General features: G+C 38.6%; 1 protein-coding gene across 8 annotated transcripts in view; it reads right to left on the reverse strand.

Annotated features, from left to right (window-relative positions):
- Exoc1 (exocyst complex component 1) overlaps positions 1–26220 on the reverse strand; it is a 51542-nt gene that overhangs the window by 14253 nt on the left and 11069 nt on the right. For 2 of the 8 annotated variants that reach the window (XM_013518548.1, XM_013518549.1), the window contains exons 4-13: positions 25559–25718; positions 22974–22994; positions 21306–21493; positions 18290–18517; positions 17977–18109; positions 17424–17533; positions 16682–16735; positions 10028–10177; positions 4833–4938; positions 940–984 (exon numbers count right to left, since the gene is read on the reverse strand). In XM_013518548.1, coding sequence (XP_013374002.1) covers positions 940–984; positions 4833–4938; positions 10028–10177; positions 16682–16735; positions 17424–17533; positions 17977–18109; positions 18290–18517; positions 21306–21493; positions 22974–22994; positions 25559–25718 — 1195 coding nt within the window. The remainder of the gene's footprint in view (positions 1–939; positions 985–4832; positions 4939–10027; positions 10178–16681; positions 16736–17423; positions 17534–17976; positions 18110–18289; positions 18518–21305; positions 21494–22973; positions 22995–25558; positions 25719–26220) is intronic. The other 6 variants (XM_013518550.1, XM_005392877.2, XM_005392876.2 and 3 more) reach the window with 6 other exon arrangements.

The raw sequence follows: 26220 nt of genomic DNA on the forward strand, positions 1-26220 counted from the left end.
CCACCATAAAGATAACGCTGTCTGGCGGTATCTCTGGACTAAAGCAGATGAGGGCTTCTCTTCCAGGGAAAAGACAGGAACATGAGCGAAGGTCACTGAGTACCATTAGCATACAAGCTAACGTGACTTTGCTATCTTTCTGCAGAAAGCTGCCACACTCCAGCACTAGTCACCCACATTCAATCAGTACAGTAGCTGCACGACATGAAACTGTCCACGCTTGATCACTTTACCCTAGAAAAATCCTCAGTTACATAGGATTCAACTTAGCGTACTGATCCTAGAAACTGCTTTTCTAGTAAGTGAACTGATTAACAATTCTTTAAAAAACTATAAAAAGAAAAAAAAATCCTGAGAACTTCTTACATTTAAAACACAACTGAAATGTAAGAACCATAGTATAAGCTATCTGAGTTTAGATATCCATCATAGCTATGAGGAAAAATGAGAACATTTAAAGAACTTAACTTTTTAGAAGAAAATGTGATGCTTTGATTCAGAATTCAATATAAATAATAATTAAAATATTTCAACAGCATTCTTGAAAAATTTTCAATTAATTTGTACTACTTGCCAATGGTCAGAAGGGACAAATGACGTAAGGACAATTACAGAGAAACTTTGGCTTTATTATGCAAAGTCTGACCACATCTGTAAGAACTGTTACAGTTTCTAAATGCAGCCTGAAAACAGAAGTATGACGGTTAAGCCTTTGCATACCTTTTTCACACAATTTTACTACTGACCATATACTTTTAACTATATTACACATTTCTTCAATATAGCCAAGCTATCACCAAAATACTGGTTTTCTTTACTCAATACCTGGCAACTCAGAGCAATCCGTATTTCTGGCATTAATTTTTTCAAGACAACTAATTTCTAGACATTAAACAAACATGCATTGAGAATACCTACTAATACACTAAGCATACTCACTCTCTGTTTCCTGTTTGACAGCACTTTCTTTTCGAGGCAGTGTAGCTGTGATGGATTAGGTTGCAAGCATCAAAGACAAAGACAAGTTAATAAACTGCAATTTGCACAAACCATGCACAAGAGGAAGTTAAAGCTCTAGTTTAATAGACACATGCAAAGAACCATGAGCATCAAGTAACAAGAAGTGCGAACACGTTTAGTTGGTCAGCTACTGTTTGAGAAATTGTAGGAGAAAAAATTTACTAGTCTTTTAATGTACTGTTTTTATTCAAATATTCAGGAAAAAATATATTTGCCAACCCTCTCCCATATACTTTTAAATAACACTTTTTTTTTTTTTTAACTTAGGAAGCTGGTACACTTCAATTTGTAAGACTAAATTTGTAAGCTTTAGTTTCCTAAGAAAATGTAATAATTTAATACAGTAGAAATTTATTAGAATGAAGTTGTAGATTTGGACGGTAGCAATCTTATATTCCTAAAAGAACTATCAATGTATGAACTAATTTTATCCTGTATCTGGTAAAAAAAAAAAATACGTAAGTGGGGCTTTAAGACCATTTTAAAATTAAAACTTATGAATACCCAGAATGTAAAGTACACATTATAATACTAACAATCAGGAAATGTGTGGAAGGAAGGGTAAAATTGCGGGAACAGATTTAATAAAGGAATTTTAACTCCTTTAGGGTCACTGGGCATTTATTTTAAAACTTCATTCTATATATTACTTATAGACCAATTTTGAAGTTCATCCTATGCAACATTCTAAACTCCAATCAGAAGTTAATATGAAAAGAAAGAAAGAAATAGAATGAAGTAGAAGCTAAGGACTACAACTATTACCTAAAAATATCTTAAAAACAGAACAATGTGTCAACTGACACTATGTCTGCAACCTTTGAGGCAAAAGCCCACTTGCTGTATCGGTGACCCACAGATCTTCCCCGCCCTCAGGGCTGCCTCAAGCTCAAGGGAACAGGAAAGGAGAATCCCCCACACAGAAGTGGCCAACAGGGGTCACGGTGGAGAGGACAGCCAACCTGAACAGTACTTAGAGGTTCAAGGTTCCAGGGCAAAGCGTAATATTTCATACAGTTTACTTTTTATGGGAGCCGACAATAAATATAGTTACTAGTAGTGTATGGTAATTATAATTTTGGGCTCGTAGAAACAGCAGCAAGTAACAATATTCAGGCAAAGTTTTAAATAAATAACAAGTTCTTCTCAAATAATACCCAGCATAATTGCTGCACTCTCAGTACTAGTGTTTATATGACAGCAATTATATAAATATATAGTAATTAATATTTATTGAATTAATCTTCCAATCATCCCTGAATTCAGCTTTGTATTTAAGACTGCCTTTGAAATCAATCAAACTTTAGTTTAGTGGAGAAACAATAAGATGAATTTTGACCCTGCACTTACAAAATTTTAAAATATTAAATATGAGGGAGAGCAATAATTATAGAAATGTATTTATTAAGACTCTAAAAATCTCATATGTGGTTTTAAATTATAGAAAGCAAAAAATAGGTGATTTTACAGAGTACAAAAGAAAATATCAATTCTGGGGTAAAAATTCTTAGCCTCTGATGATATCAAGTAAACCTTTCAATCAGAAAAGCCAGCGATCTACGCTAAGCCTTTGCCAAAAAGAACAGATACTTTCCTGGCATCTTTAACATATTTTGAATTATTTTAGTTAAAAAAATATTAAAGACTTGATACTAGTTGTTCAAAAAGAGAGAGATATTTGCCTGACACTGTGATAACAATGATCATACAGTTTCCTTTTATAAGACACACTCCATCTTGCTATTCTTGTGAGCATCTAGTCATTAGCATCTGAGACCCAGATTTTCAAAGAAATATGCAAATTTAAATGTCATATATATTTACTTAATTTTGATTCAATGAAAAGCTATCTCTCTAAGTTTTCAGATTTCTATTTTAATTATAATTAGTATTAAAAATTCATTTAACCATAAATTGAAAAGATTTACATTCTACCTTATTCAGAACTTCTCAAGTCATTTGTATTTGGCTTGAAATTTACTTTTAAAATGCTAATAAGTTAAAGTTTCAAAGATGAACTGAATTTTTTATATCTGCTAAATTAGTTTTTCTTCTATTGTGGCTAAAATCAAAATGGCTGGGGCTGGGGATTTAGCTCAGCGACACAGTGCCTGCCTCGCAAGCGCAAGGTCGTGAGTTCGATTCCCCGTACCGGAAAAAAACAAAACAAAACAGTAAAACAAAACAAAATGGCTGATACTATAATTTTCCAGGCCATTAACTGTCACAGATTACTCTATTCCTTAGTACTTAAAAGGTACATAAAAGAGATAGACCTTCACGTTGCTTTAAAACTATAAAAGTACCTTCTAAACCTGTATTGTACGAATTTAAAATATGTTTTAACAAGATAATTTAAGAACTTCTCAAAGAGTAAGAAAAAAGTTCAGGTCTCAGGTCAATGCAATGATAACATTAAGATACTATTATACTTGATTTAAATTGTATTTTTATTCTGTTTATCTTAATGTGGATCTGACTTGTTTTCATATACTGAAGAGGAGATCTAGCAATATAAAATGGTTCACTAACAAACGATGACAAGTATACCGAATGAAAACATTAAACATGTAACTGCATTAATAATATGCTCTTTACTCAAACAAAAGCAAAACGTACCCACAGTGACACAGCAACAAGGGCGTAAACACACCACCGTACAGGAACATTGCCCTTTAGGATGAGCTAGCATTTGTTTCCAAAAGCCTATCACCCCGAGACGCTTGCTAGTGTCTTTACTGAACTGCACCATGTTTACGAATTCAAACCATTTCCAATGTCTGGATTAGGGAATAAATATACTGGTGGTGTAGTTTTCAAAAACAAAATAATCGCCTACCAAAGACACTCTCTCTGCCCTGAAGAGTCGAAACACACACTATCAGTTTTCAGTCCCGCTTCCCGGCGACAGGAGTTGCTTAGGCATATAGGCTCCTTTCAACAAGCAAATGCTGAACTCATGATTCTAAAGGGGAGCTACGCAGACACAGGGAGGAGTACCGTGGCCGGTTAAGGCCGGGTCTGGACTGGAATAGGCACAGAAGTCCATCCGAAGGAACTCCAGAGACGGTGCATGCGGGAGCGGAATGCGGCCTCGGCACATTGCTTCCCTGACTTGAATCTTTCACTGGCTATTTTTTCAAGTAACATTTTTATCCATTTAGAAGTATTTGGAAGTAACAAGTAACATGTTCCAAATATGCTGCCTTCGCAAACTAAGTTACAGTCACAGGGGAAATTTCAGTGACTTATTTTTGGTGCCGGAATTCAAACTCAGGACCTAGTGCTTGCCAGGAGGCGCTGTGCAGCTGAGCTATATCCCTGGCCCATTTGGTGACATTTTTATAGTCCCTCCATAGGGGAGAAATACTTATACTGTCCATTTTAATTCAAAATAGCCAGTGAAAAGTAAGAAGTCAGGAATCACTTTCATTTCTCTGTAGAAAGTAATGATTTCAGTGACCAATAACTAACCTCCAACTGTTAAGGAACAGTCTTTTTGGGAATGAGAGACTCCACTGAACTCTACACATTAGTCTAACAATTTCTCTTCCAGACCACCCTTCACTGTCTCACCAACTACCTCTCCTATGAATATATTTTTAGTCACAGCTTGAGTACACAGTGGCTGCCAGATTCATATACTGTAAATTTCAACAGGCAAAACGTAATTACAGATAGATGTTTTTCCATGAAATACCCTCTTCTTTCATTAAATCTACTGCACCTTCTTCTGCCTTGTTTAAAGAGCTGCAGAATTACTTGTCACAAAACCGCTCTCCACAGGAAGGCGCGCCGGCGCCCGGGCTTACCGAACTTCTTGCTTTCCTTAGTCGTTCCCGTCATCTTGATCTTTGCAACTTCAAAGAAGTCTTTGATTTCTCTCTCATACAGTCGGGATAAATAATCCATGTAATTCTTAAAATAAACATAACATGCACTTACTAATAAACACAAACAACAATTTCTGTTTTTCAACCTTCCCCAGCAATCCTCTGTGCTTCTTTTGCATTTTGCAGTCTAAAACTGTAACGCATTTCAAGGGTTATAAAAGGCAGGCTATATTCTGCCTTTTAAAGAATTAAATAGTCATGATAATATTAACAATTTACAAAAACTGAAGTCAAACGTAATCACATTTATATTTTCATTTCCAAATATTACCTTTTACATATTTTAAGTACTTGCACTCACACTGGGTAGGACATTTAAATCCAGGTGATTACACTTCTGCCTCGTGCTGTAATAAAAATACAGTCCTCTGCTTTGCTAGTGTACCGGTACCACAACCAACACAGGACACAGAAGTTGTTTCCGTGTTTCACTATGATAGCTAATGTGTACGTAAGTTTTTGGTCCCTAATGAATTTTCTCCTTGGAATAATTCCCAAGCTTGCCAAGGGTCAAAGAACACAGGAATCTTTTTTTCTGGTTTCCTTTGTGGTACTGGAGTCAAATCCAAGGCTTCCCACACGTGAGGCAAGTGCACTAGCGCTGAGCTACACCCCCAGCCCAGGCCCAGGAATCCTCGTGGCGCTCCCCCGCACTGCAGCTATGCTGCCTGGTGAAACGGCGTCACAGCACCGAAGAGCAGCACTCACTTCCACTGACTTTACAGGCCCGGGTGCTGCCCCAGAAGAGGTATTATTCAGTCAGCACCTAATTAGTACATCTCATCGTTTTCGTCATTAACCATTAAAACAGATCTGATGAACTGTCCTTTAAATAAAAACACCTATTATTTAGCATATGAATTCATCTCTGCAATCTACTTACCATCCCATAAAAACACCTTGTGCCCTCAGGAGGGATTCCTCAGTGGTGGAGATCACATCTTTTTCCAAGTCCTAAATTACATGGAGTTTGACTAAACTTAAATAAATCCACAGCAGAAAAATTGCTCCTTCGTATTCTTCTAAATTTATCATGAAATCTAAGCTTCAACTTCCTTTATTGTCATTTTTCAGAAAGGTTAATGTGCTTTACAGATCAAGTGTACCTTTCAAAAGGTAAGTATTAAGTAAGTTTGAGCTCACTCGGGGCAATTAGCGACTTAATGAGATCCTATCTTGAGAAAAAAGAGAGACAGGGAGAGAGAGATGGACAGAGAGAGAGACAGGGAGAGAGAGAATGAAAGAAAAAGAAAAGAAAAGAAAAAAGGAAAAGGAAAAGAAAGCCAGTGGGCGAGTGGGCAAGTGGGCTGGGGATGTAGTTCAGTGCTAAAGCCATGGGTTCAATCCTCAGTATCAAGAAAAAATGAAAAACAACATAGCCTATAACAAAGTCAAATAGGCCCTTCTTTGCCACCCTTGGCATAATTTAAAAAGACAATACAAAATTTAATTCCTGTTTCATTAGGCTGTCTCGCTTTTGCAGTGGGACTTAAATGACCGGCTACCTTCTTCCTTGTAATGATAAAACTCACTAACTGCCAGACAGGTGTTGCTATACCAATCCATTCATTTACTGAACACTGAAAGATGTCTCACTGGGTAGATGCTCCTTCTAGCACCTAATTTAAAATTCAACTACCCTGAGTTAAAATGTTAGTCAGTCTTCTCAATTTGTTTTGTGCTGTCTATAAAGTCTTCTAGAGATGTCCATGATTTTTTCCTTTTTCTTTACTCAGTAAGGCAAATTCTACAAATATGGAGCTAAGGTTAGGAGATCTCTGAGTAATCTTCAAGCCTACCAACCTTAGCAGGTTATTAGGTGATAAAAGAGCCTCTCCTACCCGGTCATGGACAGACCATCTCTAACAGCTGTCCTACATACATAACCCAGAGCCCCAGCTAGGGGCCACGCTTCTAGGGAGGAGGAAATCTGGGCAGCTGAACTACCTAACCAAAGCACCTCTACTTCCCACAGGGTCTAATTATGCATATCCGCACTACGGACTTTGCTTTGATTTCACCTTAGCATAGCTGGGATATCCCGCCAAGGTAAGTGACTCTTATCCCCGAAGAATCTTGAACCAGCTTTTCCTCTTCTTTTTAAAAAGTGTGAACTATGTATACACAGCTATAGTCAGGCGTGTTATATCTGAGTAAAGAAACATTGGTTTGTCTGTTTTCTTCTTTGTGCCTTCATCTTTCTTTCTTTCTTAACAAAATGTCCTTTTTTTGACAACCTTTAGCAACCAAATTACATTATAAAGGAAAAAAAAATAAGCTACAAAAGCTCAAATCCCAGGATCAAGTAACACTCCTGGGAAGTAAGTCAATTTCATTTAAAAAGCACATTAATATTGTTACTCAAAAATATTCTGAGTAGAAAGTGATTCCATAAATCATCACTAGGTTGGCTCTAGTCTTGTTTCTTCATTTAAATTACATTAATGAATACTGCATTATATATAAAGGTAAGGCAATAATACTGAGAACACAATTAGGTAAAAAGCATATTGATTACTTATTTGAATATTCACTAAGGGACAAAGAACTTCTTGGCACAAGAATCTTGAGATACAAATTATGTTTAATTATTAAAAATATTAATCCTTCTAAAACTTCAAAAGGCAAAAAATTCCAGTACTGAAAATGTATGCAGCCTGATACATATAAAAGAACATCTTGGCAGGCATGGTGGTGCACGCCTCTGATCCCAGCTCTTAGGAGGCTGAGGCAGGACAATCACCGAGTTAGAGGCCAGCATGGGCTACAAAGTGAGTTCAAGGCCAGCCTGAATTGCAGAGTGAAACCCAAAAGACAAAAAAAACCCCAAAGCCAAAGTAAAAAAAAGCCTCCTGTCAAATACACTGATACCAGTGGACTGCTGACAGGAATACACAATCTGCCCCTTTCTTAGTATCACACATCTCCTAAATGTGTGTGCTGCTGAGGATTGAGTCCAGGGTCCCACGTATGGTAGGCAAGCACTCTGCCACTGAGCCGCACTCCTAAGCCCTTCTCACAACCCTACCCAACCCTTGGCCTTCTCCAGAAGCCAAGATATTGAACAGGAGTTGGCTTTATATGAACTATTTCACTATGTTCATCCCATAAAGACAAACCATATGACTCTTTCCAACTCTGGGATATCTTTTAGGGTCAGATTTCCAGATAATTATTAAATTATTAAAATGGCTTATGCATTTCTTTGATTTTTCATTTTTTTTGGTTACTCAGAATTCACACTTTGATTACTGGAATTCACAAACACTTAAAATATTTTAAGTGTTTCTCAGAAATTTCATGACACTGCCCTTTCAGTCAGCACTGTCCATAGTAGTATTAACTATTTACACATTTGAGTTAGGTGACAATTCTTGAGCTCTGGTTTTTTTTTTCATAAGAGATCCGATGAATAGAATCCCTGCAATGTCCGCGTTCCAAGCAAAGGTTACAGCCTACGGCCATACCACCCTGAACACGCCCGAGCGCGTCTCAAGTTAGAGCAAAAATGGCTGAGAAGTACTGTCCCTGTGGCTTCCTGCGTCCCGTCTCACCCAAGCTTCCAGGGTCACCCGCAGCCCGAGTGCCCCGCCCCGCGCAGGCCCCTCCGGCACCCCGCGCTCCACCTCACTGGCCTCGCTGCTTCTCCCGGCACACCGCGACTCCAGCTTACAGCAGCCCTGCTGTGGGAAGTCTGCCAGAAAGCCGCTGCTCTTCACTGGTAAGTCTGTGCTCAGACGTCGCCTTTTCACGGCCCTTCCCCACCTCCCGGCCCGCGCAGAGCACTCAGCGGAGCTTCCTAGGACCACACGCTGGCTTCTCGGTCTGCCTCTCCGCGGCAAGGCTGTGTCCCACGCGAAGCGCTAGCATAGGGCAGGTGCTCAGCCCGTCTTCCGAGTGCTATGGGAACGAACGGCTCTGCCTCTCCCCAGCTGATCTCCGTCCCCAGCACACACGGCTGTCCGACCCTCATTCAGGAGTCACCCTGCTGCTTCTGCCTTTGCTGAGTCTCTCTGTTGGCTTCTACTCTCTGTTCCCTCTTACCTCCATCTTCCCAGTTAGAGACTTCATTTCATCTGAATTATTACATCCTGTTCCTAACTGGTGTTCTCTACCGAATCTTTTCCCACGCTCAAGGACCAGTATGAAGCCCCACAGCCTGGCCGCATTTTGAGCGACGGATGGCCTGACGGCAGTACTAGGGACTGGACCCCGGCGCTGTGCTCCACCGCCGAGCCACAGTGCCAGCCCTTCTGGCATTTCACACCGAGACAAGCTCTGGTTAAATCGCCTGGAAAGCAGCTCTCCTGCCGTGGCCCCAGGTAGCTGGGACTGCAGGTGTGCGCCACCGCGCCTCGCTCCCAAAGCTCAGCTTCCCGACGTAACTTCTCACGCAGACGTGACCGCTGCGCTTTAGTCACGCTGGCCCTCCCCCCGTCCCTGCCAGACCCGTTTGGATCGCTTCTGCCTGCACGTCTTGCTCTCCCATCTCGGAGGCCATCTGCCCTACTTCTGTTTTCCCGAATCCCACTCGTTATTTAAAACTCAACTGAGGTCCAGTATTGGCCATGAAGTTTTTCCCATGGCTTCGGGACATGGACTTCTATTCTCCCAACTATCACATATTTACACTCATTTCTAGCCGAGCTCTTACTTTTACTATTGTTTGGGTGTGATTTTTCCTGGTCAGCTTTAGAGGTGCTCAAAAGTAGGGGCTCGCTTGTTTAGCCCCAGGTACGTGGTACAGGAGAATGGCTGCTTAATAAACGAGCCTTTTGTTCCTTCTTTTGTGTGCTCTTAGGAGGCAAATGCCTCACTTCCCATCTCCACACTCCCATACAGAAACTCAGGGTCTACTTACCGCACTGAACTGACCTGAATGATAGTTTAAGCTACAGTGTGGCTTAATACTATTTTATACTAAAGTTCAAAACTTAGCTCTTCATCCAAGGAAATAAAATTAGTACTACCTTCGTGAATAAGTACTCAGAAATTCTCTTCTGCTTTACTAAGAACATACTTCATTATTTCAGACTCGGGGAACTGAATACATAAGCTCTTGATTCTCACAGATTGTGTGTGTACTCCGTGAACGACCGCTGTCAAGTCCGTACCTTTGTCAGCCCCTCGTACTTTCCATAATCTGTACTCTTGAGCCACTCCATCAGCTTGGCGTAGCGGAGCAAGTCTCTATGGAACGGGTGATGATTGGGTAAGGTCAGTTCAGCAGAGTGCTGAGCCAGAGTTGAACTCTGATCATGGCCCTAGAGTGAGTAAGTAAACAAGCATCACAGACCACGCAAAGCAACATTGTTACAAACTGTAAAAGGTGACCCAGGGTCGCCAGGCAAAGCCAGCAGAACACAGAAAAATACAAACCAAGCGCTTACTTGCCTGACTTTATCATGCTGTGCGTATCAACTTTATACCACCCATAAAATGATCATCAACATTCAAGAATGTCACCCTGATGGATTAACCATTCATTCCAGGTTTTAAAGGAGTTGAGAATAGATGTTTTAATAAAGCTTTTCCATCTCATACTGTATCAGTTTTACAATTTATTAAGCAAATATACTTGCGGACACAAGAGTGTATTAAGAAATACACAAAAGGGAAGTAATTCAAAAAATAAAATGCCTACATGATGTTCTTCCCATTATCGTCTATAATACCGAGCACACTTTAATGACATACGTGAGACAGAACTTTAGAGAAGGGCGGATTATGCAGGATCACATACAGGGCTTTCTACAACTCCGAATAACTGCAATTTTAATTTCTCCTTTATAGAGATTTGTGAAATAGCTAACTACATACGATTTCATTTCTAAACCTTGATGAGGGGGCTGGGGATTTAGCTCAGCGGCAAAGCGCCTGCCTGGCAAGCGGAAGGTCGTGAGTTCGATTCCCGGTACCGGAGAAAAACCAAAAAAAAAAAAAAAACAAACAAACCTTGATGAGGCTTTTTATAACTAAGTTAATAAGCTAACACACAGTGTTACGCACAGTATGCATCCTGACTTTTGCTTTGGAAAACACAGACCTGGTAGATCATCTGATCCAAAAACTGTTTTCTACAAGAAGAAGTTGAGGCTCCAAGGATTAAGTGGTCTGCTCAGGTCACAAAGGAAAAAAGCTAGATTGGAACTTTATTTATCTGAGTCTCACTTCTGTCTTCTTTGAATGATATGTCAAGCAAATCCATCTTAGCTGGACTTAAAAATGGCAACTGCCTAGTAGCTGTCAGTATTAAAAAAAAAAAACATTCTCTAGCCCACTTTAGAACAATCTAGCTCTCCTTTACTACTTAGCATTTGTCCAGGAACTCACAATCCATGTTTAACACATGGGGAATTGAAAGATTCAAAAAGTTAATTTCCCTTGAAAATATAATTTTCCCCAAACAATCAAAAGACAATACGAGCCAGATTTACTCCAAGCCATTTCCATTAAATCTGACTCGTCCAGTCAGAACACTTTTGTCAGCATCTTGTGAAAACTGTATTAAAATGACAAACACTGTTGACTTGGGGGGTTGACTAACTTGTTTCACGGTAAAGTTACTGAAGCTAATTATAAATATGTATAATACCAATTGATACATTAGCTTAACATATTCTAAATTTAAAGAGTTTAAAATTTTTTTAATTTGAAAGATTTTAAATATTTACATTTACTATATTTACTATACACTATATACAGTGCACTAAATAAGAACTTAATAATTATGGACTTCAAAAAATTCTTTTAAACACAGACTCTCCAGAAAGAATACTTCTTGGCCCACAGAATAAAGCATTCCATAGGAATTGGGAAGTATCCTCAGAGTCAGAAAGATGGAGATAAAAGATACTCAAAGTACTAAGACCTTCATCGTTATCTGGTTTTTTATTAAATTTTTCCAATCACTTTGTTGGAAAATTTCCTTCATGTGAGATTATATCTCCAATTTAAAATGGAAATAGAAAAATAGGAAAGACCCATTATATAGAAATTACACATAAAACTGTTTAGATCAGCCAATATGAATCTTTCTAAGATTTGTCTTAATTATATCCACTTAGGTTAAGTAGGGAAACTGGGCTAGAGATGGCAGAAAAGTAGAACAAAACTAGACAATGCCAAAAAGCAGAATACAGAGGCACTAGATGTGCTATACAAAGTACCTCATACACACGGGCCTGTGATCCCTCTGGGTAAATCCTAGCACCCAAAATTCAGTTGAAGTTTTGTGCCTAAACAGTTTTAATGGTAAAACCTGGCCTGAATTGACACGGGGCTAGGCATTTACTTTGAGTGACTTTTCGCCTATTTGGCTGCAGAATTATCTGCTTGCTTGGAGTGGTCACTCAACATAATGTACAGTCTATGCTTCACATCACTTTTCTAAAATCAGAAAAATTCTAAAAACACAACTGACTCCCAGAAGTCTGGACAAGCGAGAATGAACCAGTGTGGATGTTCTTTTCTGGACGGCTACAACAATCACATCTTCCAATAGAACCGTTCATATCTAAGGGCTATAATTCCACACATGTGGAATGCCTGGGGATTCTCGGCAAAGCAAAGGTTAACAGTAAATATGAACAAAATTAACAACATTAAGTAAAACATACAGGTATTATCATTGAACTATACCAATATGGTTGCCAAAATTTCAATATAAAAGTAATATTAAAGGAATGACTTTATTAGCCACCTCAGAGATCAAAATTCTACAGAATTTCATGTGTAAGTCACAAAGAATACATAAACGTTAGTTTTAAGTTGACTAGTATCTTCAGATGATGTGTCTAAGTTACAATGATTAAAAGGGAAGGTTATCTGACAGACTTACTCTATCTTCAAATGTTTTCCAAATATTCTGCTTTTATTAATAATAATGTTAAGATATACTTTCACTATCCAAAACAATCCTCATTAACTTTTTTCAATAATTCAAGATTCAAAATTATTGTTTATGTTCTTCTACAACTATTTACTCAGTCCATTACATGCTAAGTTATATTATTTACTTTAAGGTCAGAAAGTTATTAAAAATCCTTTCTAAAAATGAAATTATTAATATTAAACATTTGTAGAAGATGTTACAATTTACAAAGCACTTTCATACATGGTGCTATTCTAGGTTTTTTCTTTCGTTTTTTTTTTTGTCTTTTTGAGACAGGGTTTTACCGTGCAGTTCGGGTTGGCCTTTAGCTCACTTTGTAGGTCAGGCTGGCCTCAAGCTCATAGTGATCCTCCTTCCTCAGCCTCTTTTTTTTTCTTCCGGTACCAGGAATTGAACTCACCACCTTGTGCTTGACAGGCAGGCGCTGTGCAGCTGAGCTAAATCCCCAGCCCCCCTCAGCCTCTTAAATGATGGGACTATAGGTGTGTGCCACTACACCCGGCTATTCTAGGTTTTCTTAGCATTTTCACATCACAGTCACCTGAAAAATTCCCTTCTAACATAAATAACACCATCACATTCAAAGTATTACTGTTAAGATAGATGAGATGTTATTAATGTTAACAAAAAAGACTGACATTTAGAGAAAATGGTTCCAAAATAATGGGAAAATTATTTAAGTTGTTTAATTAGCAATACAGCAACTATCATGTGTAGAACTCTAATGTATAAGGAATTTTATTCTTCATGTGTTTAAAAACTAAGACACTTTATAAAGTGTCTTACTACAAATGACAAATTAGTAACAAAAATTCATCAGTTCCTACTACTCTGCTAGGTAGTTTCTAATCTTTACAATAACCTTGTAATACATTTTTCTCCTCATTTAAAAATGGCAAAGCTCTATTATTAACATAAATTTAAAATGTATTTTTCTAATTAATCTGTCATACATTTTATAAAAAATTCATGAGTTATAAATGTTTAGTAGCACATATATACATACACATATTTAACCAGAATTCACATACAAAATTAACACTGAACACTCTACTACAGCCAAAGCATTATTCTAAGTGCTGAACACATATAAACACATTAATCCTGGTAACACCCTCTGAGGTAGACATTTCTGTTACCGTTACGATACGGCCATCAGGTGGCAAAGAGAGGTCACTTAGTCAAGGTCACGTGGCTCGGAGGCAGCAGAGCACAGTCTGGAACACAGAGGTTCGGCTCCAGTGCCCACTCTCACCACACTCTGATACGCTGACTTTCTAACAGAAATGGTACATTTGGGTTAAATTCTGAGTTAATTTTCAAGATTTCGGGACTCTGATGTGTTTGTATTTTCTTAAAGGAAAAAACTGAGGAAAACCCCAATAAACATCATGAAAATGGATCGTAAGCATATTCTAAACTTTTAACATCAATCTCTGTGTGGAAAAACATGACATGTGCCTAAGGAAACCATTTTTTGTAAAATTGGATTGAATACTGGCAGTTTACTACACATTTTTAGCTGTATGATATTTGTATGAACAAATGCTTAAAGAAAAATTTCCAAACTTAAGCATATAGCAAAGAAATCCCACACCTTTGATTTTTCCTGGTTGTACGCAAGTTCAGTGCATTTTAGTTCGCTTTCATTACCTCTAAAGTATTCGCATAATCAGCCTCACCATGTTGCTAAAGGCGAAAGTACGAAACTATAAGGTCTCTGCAGAACCCACATGTGTGTGCATGGGGAGGCAAGGCGGAGGAGGGTATCCTTCAAAACAGATGTTTCAGAAGCCACCAAAAGAATTTCCAGAAGGACACATTCTCTATGCAAAAACTTACTGGACTTCACCAGCCTTACTCTGACTGCCTGGTTACAGTATCAGAATCGCTTTAGCTGATCTAATTCTCTTAGCTGAATGTCTTTCTAGGTACACAGATCCCAAGTGTAAACATTATGGGTAAAAAGTCTTTAATTTCAGTGGAAACTGAGTGTGTAAGATTTAAAACGTCCAAAAAAAGCTAGCCACCTGTTAAAAAAATATGTAATATAATAACCATTATTAATTTCCTATCATGTTTTGAAATTCTGTATCTTTTCTATGGTTTTCTCTCTTTAAAAAAAAAGACCATGCTTAGAATAAGAAGCGAATACTACATAAAGATGCATTTTAAGTTTCATCAGAGTCATTGTATGTAGAAGTATTAACAGGAAAAATGCATCTGAAATTAAGTGTAGTTTGATGTCAAAATGACATTTTTAAAATAAGACAGTGAAAGTAGATGGCAGTTTTGTTTTTTTAAGGATCTTACTCGGCAAAATAAAAACCTGATGACTTGGTCAGGTTTTAAATTTTATTTTTCTTAATTTTACTGACTTGTAAATTTTTAAAAGACTGGGAATCAGTGTCCTTTAAATTACTGTTTTGTTATGATCAGCAGATTACTTCCAATGGGCTGTTTCATATAATATTTAGAATGTAATAACTACATTTGCTGTAAACTGTTAGATAGACTGTTTAAGCCCTACCTGACCTGTACTTCCACACTGGACTCCTAAGTCCTTAAAAAACTCACTTTTGATTAAACCTCTTTAGCACTTATGGTCATAGGTCTACAATTAGCAATCCGCTATATACACTGTGGTGGAGCTTTACGTACATTAATCTTAGCTACTCCTTAAAAGCATCTCATAAGAAGGAGCCATTTCTTAATCCTTACACATGCATGATGGTGAATACATAACAGAATACAACGAAAATCCGGGAACCGACAAGGGGATGTACCATAAGATGCTATGCAAATTTTCCCAGCTTGTTTGCCCTCAAATCAGGAAAATAAATACTCATGTTTCTCAGCTCTTTTGCTCAGTGACTTGATGCACAGAAAATCTGCCTTCAGCTTGGGACATCTTTCTTCAGCAGCACATTCCAGGTTGTGGCAGTATTTTGAGTTTTACACTACTCACATGTAACAATACATATTAGATTTTTAGAAATGGGAAGCATTCACATTAACCAAAGCCATTAGTTTAAGGCAAAGAGGCAAAACTGTAAGTAAATGCATGCTACAACAAACAGCCAAAGATTCAAAAAGGAATTGCTTTGTTTATGAGACAGGATCTTGCTGTGCAGTTCAGGCTGGCCTTGAGCTTACTCTGTAGCCCAGGCTGGCCTCGAACTCTCAACGATCCTCCTGCCTCAGCCTCCCGAGTGCTGGGATTACAGGTGTGCGCCACCACGCCCGGCTCATGGCTAGTATTTTCAATATCATCTACAAATGCGGATGACATCACTGTCAACAGTGTCACTTTTAAACCTGAAGGATCTGGTAGAAATAGATGTTCTTGAATTAAGAAAAATGTGTATTAACCTTCTATGTGGCTTTTAAATACATTTTCTTCTTGACATTTTCAGACCAAGTGAAACGTTCAGGCATCTGCCCTAGCTCTCTCTCCCATGCTTGTCACAGGGGGCTTCCTTTACGCTCCCACAGTATCATCAGCACATCTGTCCCTCCTGACTCCATCTGCCTGTCTCTCCTCCCCAGCTGAGGAGCTACTCAGGGGCAGGAGCAGCCTCTCATTTGTCCCAAGCCCACGTCTAGTATGAATCTCAGTCACCTGGCAAATAAACAACTATCAGGCAAACGCGCGAGCCCGAGAATGACAGGAGGAAGGGCAAGCTGAACGACAGTAGTGCCTTTTTGGTCAAAATTAATCCTGCTTTAGGACATTAACAAAACTGCTGCAAATATGGTTAACAGGTAACTTAAATCAGTAAGTTATGCTGTAAGCCATAAAGATTCTGCTAAGTTTAGCAACTTCATAGAGAAAAAAAATCAAAGAAGCTTGAGCCAAATCTGATGTACTCACAGGAACCGAAAGGAAGTAGGACCTGTTATAGAGTTGGAGGAGGGCCTGAGTAAACTAGTCGGAAATAAAACAGTAAAGACAATTGTTTCAGAATACTGCAAGCGCACACGACATCAAACCCATGTTTTCACACAGCATTTCTTAATGAATAAGATGCCCCCCAAGTTTTCTACTCAGTAATGCAAGCAACATAAAAGAGGTAAAAACCTAAGAAACCTACTTTATTAAACCAGCCATTAAAATGCCTTCTTATATAAGGTACTTGATATTATTAACATATTATTGCTACATCCTGAATTATCCCTTTCCATACTGAAAGGAAGGTAAAACATTTATATGACATTAAGTCAACTTCAATGTACAGTTGAGTTAGCCAGTTTTTCACAGGTAAGTTACATATATAAATACACAGAGCTGAGGAAACACTGAAATACTGAATTAAGTCCCGGTTCTCACCTCTACTGAAAAAGAAAACAAGTTCAACAGCAAACATAGTAAGTGCGGACTTTTATAACTGAGAATGTCTATATGGTATGAGTAATTAATAAACATGAACATTTATTTGATTTACAGAATCACAGTTTCTTTTGAGCAAATAAACATGTATTTCAAACTCTTAAAATCAAATAAATGTGGGAAGGAACATATTTCAACCCCAACTGAACGCTTTAAAGTTTTGTGGGAGTTGAAGGTAATACAAGGGAGCTACAGAAATGCTCCCGCTTTAATGAAGTAGAGTTACCTGCTGGACAAAAACGTTGTTGAGGTGGTTGGCCAGTCTCCTGGCGAAATACTCCCGCAAGTCCCCGAAGCGCTGCTGCTGCTGTCTGACGGCCAGCAGCATGTCGTGGCCTGCAATCAGAACAGCGTGACTGACTGTTTCAGGGTACACAGGCTTCCTCCACGTATTTACTAAACGAGGCAGTGGTGGGGATGGGCTCGGTCACCAGTTTCAACAGCCCCTAGGTGACCCTGACACACTCAAGTGGGAGAACCACGGCCTAGAAAAGCCGTCTGCTCTCTCGTCTAACCAAAGCATCCATTTGGTGCTGAGTTTTGTGGGCAGCACTAAAGAAATACGAGGGGTCACTCAGTCCCTGGTGGTCCATCGGAAGGAACTGAAATGAAAAAATACTCAGTAGCAACAGAAATGTGGTGGGAAATACGTGAAACTTGTTTAGGTAGCTAATCATGTAACCACCTGGCCCATGTTATTTCTTGTGAAAAATCTCCACACCAAGTTACAGTCTTAATCTCCATTCCTGGTCCGACTTTATGTGCCTCAGTGAACATACCTGGTCGAAGAGCTACGTTCATGCACTGCAGGAGGGCGTCAGCAGCATTGGTGCAGGCCTCGATGCCTCGGGAAGAAGCAAGATCTCCTTCTTGAAGGGCCTTTACGTGGCCTTTGGCCAAGTCCATGTGGTTCTGGAATATGTAAACACACCCTTGCACACAGAATCTGGGGGTGTTTACAGGTAAGATGCTGCTCAGTTCTGTCGCTAGATCTTTGGAATTATTTTTAACCTAACTAGGAAATTAGAAAATGCTAAGTTTTACGTATCATCACTAGTCTCTGTTTTGTGGGACATTTATAACAACACTTACCACAAGGAACTCTATCTCCGACAGGAGCTTCACGTTATTAGTGTTACTAAGGTGGATCAGGTGGTTGCTCTCGGAGATCTGGTCCATTTGCTCTTTCACGCTCTGGAGCATCTCCTCGTAGCTGCTCAGTTTTAACTCAATCTGATCCACCTCCTTCAGAGCCTCGTCCAGCAGCTTCATCAGGATGTTCACTTGCTTTTCAGAGGCCATGATTGACTGGATGTTGGCCTATAAATTAGAAGACAAAAAAAAAATGGCATGTTATTTAACTGTGTAAAAGACGATAAAGATGAAATGCTGCTAAACCTTTTGAAAGCAGAGCAACAAAAACTGATATATAACTACACAGCTGCCTTAGTCGATCGTTTGGTTTCACTTTTTTTACAGCACGTTTTATGAAGCTACACTTGTCTCTCCATCAAGGTCAGGGACCATGCCGTAGTACTCTGCATTTCCACAGACTACACAAGGAGAATTCTGTCCCAGGATGAGTCATCAGTAAAGCCACACTGTCACCTCTGCAATTGTAAGGCCATTAAGACTGTATCATCTCTCACGTTTCTTCACCATGGAAATGCTTCATAGGTCTGACCATCTATGGGAAACACTACGTAAAAGCCCACTCACCTACATAAGATCTTAGTTCAGAAGGCAGCATGTTATACCAGTATCTGAAGGGTAGACAGAACTAACTTGTACTGTAATGTTACTGGTTTGGTACTCACTAGAAGTGGAAGAGCATATGGGCAAAAGAAAGCTCCACCATCATTTTCCTTTCTCTTTCATTTGCAACTATAATATTTGTTTCTTTTCCCAAACAACACAATGATAAACCACTGTCCCCTTATCACTACTTTCTAAATGTTCTGGCTACTGATTTTATTGTTATTTTTGGTTTTTTTCCTGTACTGGGAATCGAACTCAAGACCTTGTGCTTGCCAGGCAGGTGCTGTGCCGCTGAGCTACATCCCTAGCCCTTGGCTACTGATTTTAAATTCTCTGAAATAAGGAAGGTGTCAAATCTAGAATTAAGCTACACAGTAACATGATGATTTTTTATTGGTACATTTTAGATGTACATACGATAACATTCATCACAGAGTTTGTACCTGTACATGACACATCTTGCTTCCTTTTTCCCCTATTTATAAAAACTTTCTTTTACTTTTTTATTCCATTCTTTTTTTCTCGTCCCTTCCTTCCTTCCCTGCCCCCTTCCCTGTTCCTCTTCGCATCCGAACATTTTCTTCCAATTTCCCAGTATCTACCATACATTTTGGTCCTTATACACACTTTTGGCTTCTCACACCAGAGAAATAATGAGGCATTTAAATACATGTGTCCTATTTCTTTCATGTAAGAGTATGGTCTCAAGGTGCATCGATTTAGGTAGAAATGTCTCAAGCTTATCCTTCTTTATGACAGAGTAGTACTCCATTTATATAAAACCCCACATCTTCTTTATTCATTCGTTGGCTGATGGGCATTTGGGCTGTTTCCAAGATTTAGCTATGACAAACTGTGCTGATCTAAACATGGGTGAACACATATCACTGTGCTACGATGCTTTTAATTCTTTTGGGAAGATACCAAGAAGGAGAACAGCTGGGTGAAACTGAACCTCTAGTTTTAGTTTTTTGAGGAATCTCTGCACTGATTTCCATAGTGGTTGCACCAGTCTACATTCCCACCAAGAGTGGAGAAAGGTTCCTTTTTCCCCACAGCCCCTCCAGCATTTGTCATTAGTTGATTTCTTGATAACAGCCATTCTTTCCGGAGTGAGATGGAATCTCAGTGTTGTTTTAATTTGCAGCTCTCCAATGACCAGTGATACTGAACATTTTTTCATGTATTTATTTGCCATTTGTACTTCATCTGAGCAGTGTCTATTCATGGCAGATGCCCATTTTTGGACTGGGTCTTTAAATCTGGGGGTATGATTTTTCTGAGTTCTTTATATATTCCAGATATTAGTCCTTTGAGGAATAATACGATGAGCTACAACATATATGCAATATTAATTAGAAAAAATATAAATCTCTAAGCCATAAGGCAGGCATATGGGATGACGAAAAACGTGGACAAGAGTTAAGCACACCCTGTACAATGGCCATTACAGCTTTATACCTGTTGGGTTACACACTGGTCACAGCGGCTCCACCGCCACGTGCAGCCCCACTCTTAAGGGTCAGCGGGTTTCAGGGCCCACTCACATCTCTTAAGGAACAGAGGAGGGTTTGAATCTGCCCAGGACAATTTCCACTTTAACATCTGGAAATCTCTTCTAGCCTTTGCTTTCAGTGAATTCCTGAACTAGTAAGTCTGAATTATTCACGGAGTCTCTCTAGACCTGAGTAAGAGACCATGACTTCTGTACCTTTCATGTATAATACACTCAAACTTTTGAAGTCCTTAAAATGTTCCTTATTCCCTGAAGGACTGCTTAAACGCTTACTTTTCTGAAGGCCAAACAAAACAAAAACCCCCGAATGACTTGTTCTAGATCATTCTCACGTAAATGATGCAGTGCACCGGGACTCCAGACTCAGACACTGCATACACGAATTCAAAGGCTCTATTTAAAAACATTGTAGTGGGCAAGCCTGAGATCGTTTCTCCTTGGCTCTCCTATTTCACCTTATTCCGCTCCCTTTTCAATGACTCACTTCTTTCAGCCTCATTTATCTCATTTTAATTTGTACTATTTTTAACTCCAAACAATAAAAGAGTATTTTTTGGCAGTGAACTATTCTGAAGTAGTTTAAAGTCTGGGGGAATCAATCCCTAAGATGGTTTTTGGTTGTCTACTTTTTCCGTTATCACCTCCTATCAAGCACCTTCCAACACCTACAGCCTCAGCCAACCCCAACTGCCTTGACTGATGGCGCTAGCAATGTACTAATAAGGACAGCTATAATCACACTGCAAACGCTGAAATGTTGAGGCAGTAAAACATGAACACCGCCTTCTCAATCTGCTGCACATCACTCATTCACAGATCACAAGGAAGCCTTACCCCGTCGAGCACCTGCAGCTCCCGCGATAGCTTTTCTGCAAAGGCCTCGGCATTGGAGATCGCGTACTCACAGCCCTCCATCATGATTTCAATGTCTTGCTCTTCTCTAGCATTTAACTCCTGGTACTCATCTACTGATTCTTCATCACCGCCTGTCACACTCTGATTCTCTCCACTTGGAACAGATTCTTAAAGAAGGCGAGAATTCAAAATAATCAATAAAGGAGGAAGGACGACAGCATGGTGCTCACAGCTAGGAAGCTTAGTTAATAAGCACAGGTCACATTTACAGGCTGAAAAACCGGGAAGAATGATGTAAAATATAAGAAAAAATCAAACCTTTTTTATAAAGAATTACATATTTTAATGAACTAAAGGTCTAAAAAGTAATAAATAAAAGGCATGCGTCTAATATACTGGTTTGTAAGTGTTAAGCAGACTTTAGTCTCAATTTCCCCACACATAATTAAATTAAAATACCTAAACAAAGCACAGATACCCAAGGAAATGAACCTAATGTGTTCTTCCTACCTGAGGCAGCTGTTGCTCTAACAAAACAATGACAGTAAGTTCAATACACATGAAAACAATTTCCTTCCCCACCCAATGATTTTCTTTTGTTGTTTTTGATCTTTGTATCTTTGACTATGTTTTTCCTTTCAAGTGAATTTTAACTGAAATTAAAAATACATCTATACTCCACAATCTATTCTGGACACTACAAATATTAACTGAATTTTAAAAAAAATTTCATATGCATCAATCAGGTAAAGATAGGTTACAGAAACTTTCTTAGGAACGCTAATAGAAAAGCAGCAACAACAATGTGGTGGTTTGAAATCATGAAAATGTCAGTGGTCTTCTCACTTTACAACTAAAGACCAAGATATCACAGCTGAAGTGCTTTCTGGATAAATGTATCAGTCCATTTTTTGAGAAAATACACTCAGCATGCAGGCATTTTATATACAGGTAGGGGTTATGAGAGATGAAAAACTGATTTTTAACCCCCACGATACTATTTTATAACTCTAAATAAAGTTATTGATATCCACAGACTGACTGGGATATAATTTAAATCACAAACTGCATGCTTTTAGTATTCAACATTTACATGAAACTGAATATTTACATTCAGCACCACTGAAAATACACTCATTTGACCCAGAGTGAAAACCAGCTATTTCAATGTAACGGAGGGTTTACTCTAAGGAATGGTAAGAAATTAGGCAGATTTAGCTATATCCCAGGAAAAAAAGACTGTGTTTTTCGTCCTGGAAATTAGAGACCGCAGTATATGAACATGAACTGTAGGGAGGCACCACTGAGCTCTTCCTCCTCTGAATGTGGCCCTCAGTTTTTGTGGGAAGGTTACACTGTCAGCTGTGACTGCTTATTAGCCACTAGAGGGCAGGGACTACCCAAATCATACCTGCAGTAAGTATTTCAAATACATAGCTGTCTTAAATGACTATGACAAAAGCTTCAGATGTATTTTCTCTATCCTGAAACAGTCCTTTGGAAACCAATAGCAGATACTTAATTTTACTACTACATGGATTTTGTAATAAATTTATCCTTCACACAACTTCATAAAATATGCAACTAGTAACAATGGCATGTAATAAAAACACATAGAACAGAATAAGAAGAAAAGGTGTTACGCACCTTCTGCAACTTTAGGCAGTTCTGCAGAGTAAAGAGTATGAAAAAGCAAAGGAAGTAAGCACAGAATATTAGCTGGGTAGAAAAGTACACAGATTTAAGTTTTTAAAATACTACCCATAACTCATTTGAACTTCAGGCTAAATTAAGGTTCAAAATTAACTACAAAGTGGAAAAAAGTCCAAAAGAAACTTCCAGGGTTCATTTCTATTTTCTGAGAGTGACTGAAAATATATTTACCTTTCTATTTTCTCTTAGTCTTTTAAGAAACAGTACTGACTAGTTCTTGGAGGAGAAACAAGATCATTTCCTGGGGATTGTTTTTAGGTCAGTTGTGACTCATGCATTTAGTACAGTTCTTTTCACTGAAGGCCCCAAACTTAACCCAGACACTCCCTCACAAATGATTAGTCCCAAAACACTGTTAGGGAGGACAAGAGTGAGCAAAGTGAAAGACATGTAAGTTCAAGCTGCCATTTTAAGGATTCAAGTCAAAGACTGCTTAAAAATCTGGCTGCACGTAAAAGAATAGAAAAAGGCCAACAAAACTTCACCTACTTCAATTGCTAACAAATTCTTCTTTTAAAAACTGTTCTGCTGAGAAGCTGCAGTTATATAACCTGAATATTCAACTGACGCTGATACAAACTACCAATATTGCCACTGCTACTGCTAACAACTACCACAGCCCGGCTGACTTGATTATTTAGCTCTTTACTTGTTTTCTAGAGTTACTGACATCCTGCAGACATTTACTTTTTGAAAATGGGGAGTAATGGCTGTGATTTCAAGGCCCATTAAAGCAAGTTTCAGACACTAATAAAGCTACTCCCTGAACACGAAACCAAAGCAAGTTATTGATCTGTGTAAAATGATTTTCAGAATGAGACCCTTGCGGATCTGCTCAGTACTCTTAAGACAGACGCCAGCCAGGGTTAATGCTTATAAAAATGTCTACACTTTTGTCTTATGCCTTGAAAAATAGAAGTTTTTTCAGTAAAGATACCCATACTCTTCTCTTTGCTTTGGTAATATTTCTTAACGAGGTAGATTAGGCATGCACTGTTCTTTACCGTTGTCCTAATTAAATGCTTTTGTTTAAAATATGCATCAGATGGTGACAACTGGAGATACATAATACTGCACTGAAAACAGAACAAGCCTGTAACTAACCATTGACTCATGAGAATTTCTTTCCCGAAATGGTAGAAAGTAAAAACCATTAGAGCAAATTAATCCCCTCCTGAAGGCACAAAAAAATGACCGTGAGGTCTTGGAAGATTACTCCTCTGACAACACTCAACCGCTAAGACACAGGGACTAATGTTGGTGAGAGGGCAACCCTAGGGCTCCTACCCAAGGAGCCTGCCGGGGGAGCAATACACGTGTGACAGCCGTGAGCGGCTGTTAGGTGCTAGGAAGAATACCACCAAGTGGCTGAACAGAGAAAGGAGCGGGCAGAACAAAACAGACACAGGCCATGGACTGCACGGGTGCCCTGCTCCACTCCAGTATTCACACTGCTGCAAAACGGCAATTCCAGACGCCTCAACCTTTCTGACGAACAAAAGCTTCACTTTAAATGCTAATCCGCAACCTAGGACAAATGCGATTTCTCTTTTTAATTTATCACTTAAGACTAAGTGTCTTTCCTCTGTTCTGCTGCATATTAGCTGTCACTTCAACTGCTTTCTTTGAGACAAAGAATACAAATTGCATCCATGAGGCCTTCAGAACCATTTCCTTATGATGTTCACGCCTTTATGAAGTCAATTTTTGAAGTATAAAACTTCACTGTACATTTTCAATAATTAACAGAATTTTAGTCTTGCAAAACTAAGAAATTCAATCCTCATAACAGCCTTATAGGGTAGATACTATTATTATCTAGTTCTGAGAAAAAAGAAACTAAAGTATAGAGATTAAGTAACTATGGGAGTCACAGAGTAGATAGCAAAGCCAGAATCTGACCAGGCAGCCTGACTCTATACCTACCCTCCGCACAAAAATACTGCTACAAGGACACTCAGGCTAGAGTTCTTTAAAATAAGCAAAGACTGGGGCCTGGGGGTGTACTCAGTGATACAAGGTTTACCTAGCATATGCATGGCCCTAGGTTTGCTATCCAGTACTAAATAAATAAATAAGGAAAGACTGGAAAATTTAAATTAGTTAAATAAATTGTGGTATATCCATATAACAGGTACTATGGTGCTATTAAAAGCAATGTTGGAGTAAGTTTTTAATGTGAAAAATGTTCATGATATTCTCATTATATGAAAAAGTATGGTTAGAAATGGAATGTAATTTTATTTTTTTTAGTATTTAAATATGTGTAGAAAAAACCCAGAAGAGTGTCTATTAAAATATTAACAGCAGTTATCGCTGCAGAGCACATCTGTAAGTGATTTACTGATTTAATGAATCAATAGCCTAGGAAGACTAAGCATCATTTCTTCAATAGGAAAAATTATTTTAAAATTCCTTTATGACTTAGGGTAATTCAGCATTCTAATTACTTTGAATAATGTCAAATTACATATTCACTTAAAGATACACTTGATTTTACACATACATTCTCACTTTACCTTCCAATAGCTGTGAGCTAACATTGACAAAATCAATTTTCTTCCGGAGATATCGCTGATTCAATTTCCAAATGCATGAGATAAATGCATTCTTTTCAGCAGTGCTGCTAGCAACCCATTTATATATTTTTTCAAAATGTAAGTCAAATTCAGGATTTTCCTGAAATAAAAATACACAAAGGTTTTTTTTTTAAAAATCATATCTTTCATTAATAATGTAGTATCTTTATTAAAAAAGGAATTTAAGCTGTTGGTGAGGAAAAGAAGGTAAGTGAAAGTCAGGTGACTTGAAGAGAAGCGTTCAGGAAATTCAATTCATAGTAAAAACTTGCTGACCAATCAAAAGACGCTGGATGAAAAATTACAACACGTTGCTCGTTCCTATGCCCCTTCAGTTTAAGCGCAGGTTATACAGTTAACGCCGTGTGACTCAGTCCTTGGCAATAAGATGACAGTGATCTTCAGTTTTCATGTGGACCTGAGTTTTCTTCTTAACCGCCCATGAAGTTTTAGAGTTCCATCTTTTCTTTGATAATATATTACTGGGTTAGGGATGTAGCTCAGTGGTAGGTGCTTGCTAGTACGCGTGAGGCCCTGGGCTTAATCCCGAGAGCCAAAACCAAGAAAACGGTAACTGTGATTCGGCACTGACTTCTTGATAT

Source organism: Chinchilla lanigera, unplaced genomic scaffold (genome assembly GCF_000276665.1).
Source record: "Chinchilla lanigera isolate Chin_1 unplaced genomic scaffold, ChiLan1.0 scaffold00046, whole genome shotgun sequence".
Taxonomy (NCBI): domain Eukaryota; kingdom Metazoa; phylum Chordata; class Mammalia; order Rodentia; family Chinchillidae; genus Chinchilla; species Chinchilla lanigera.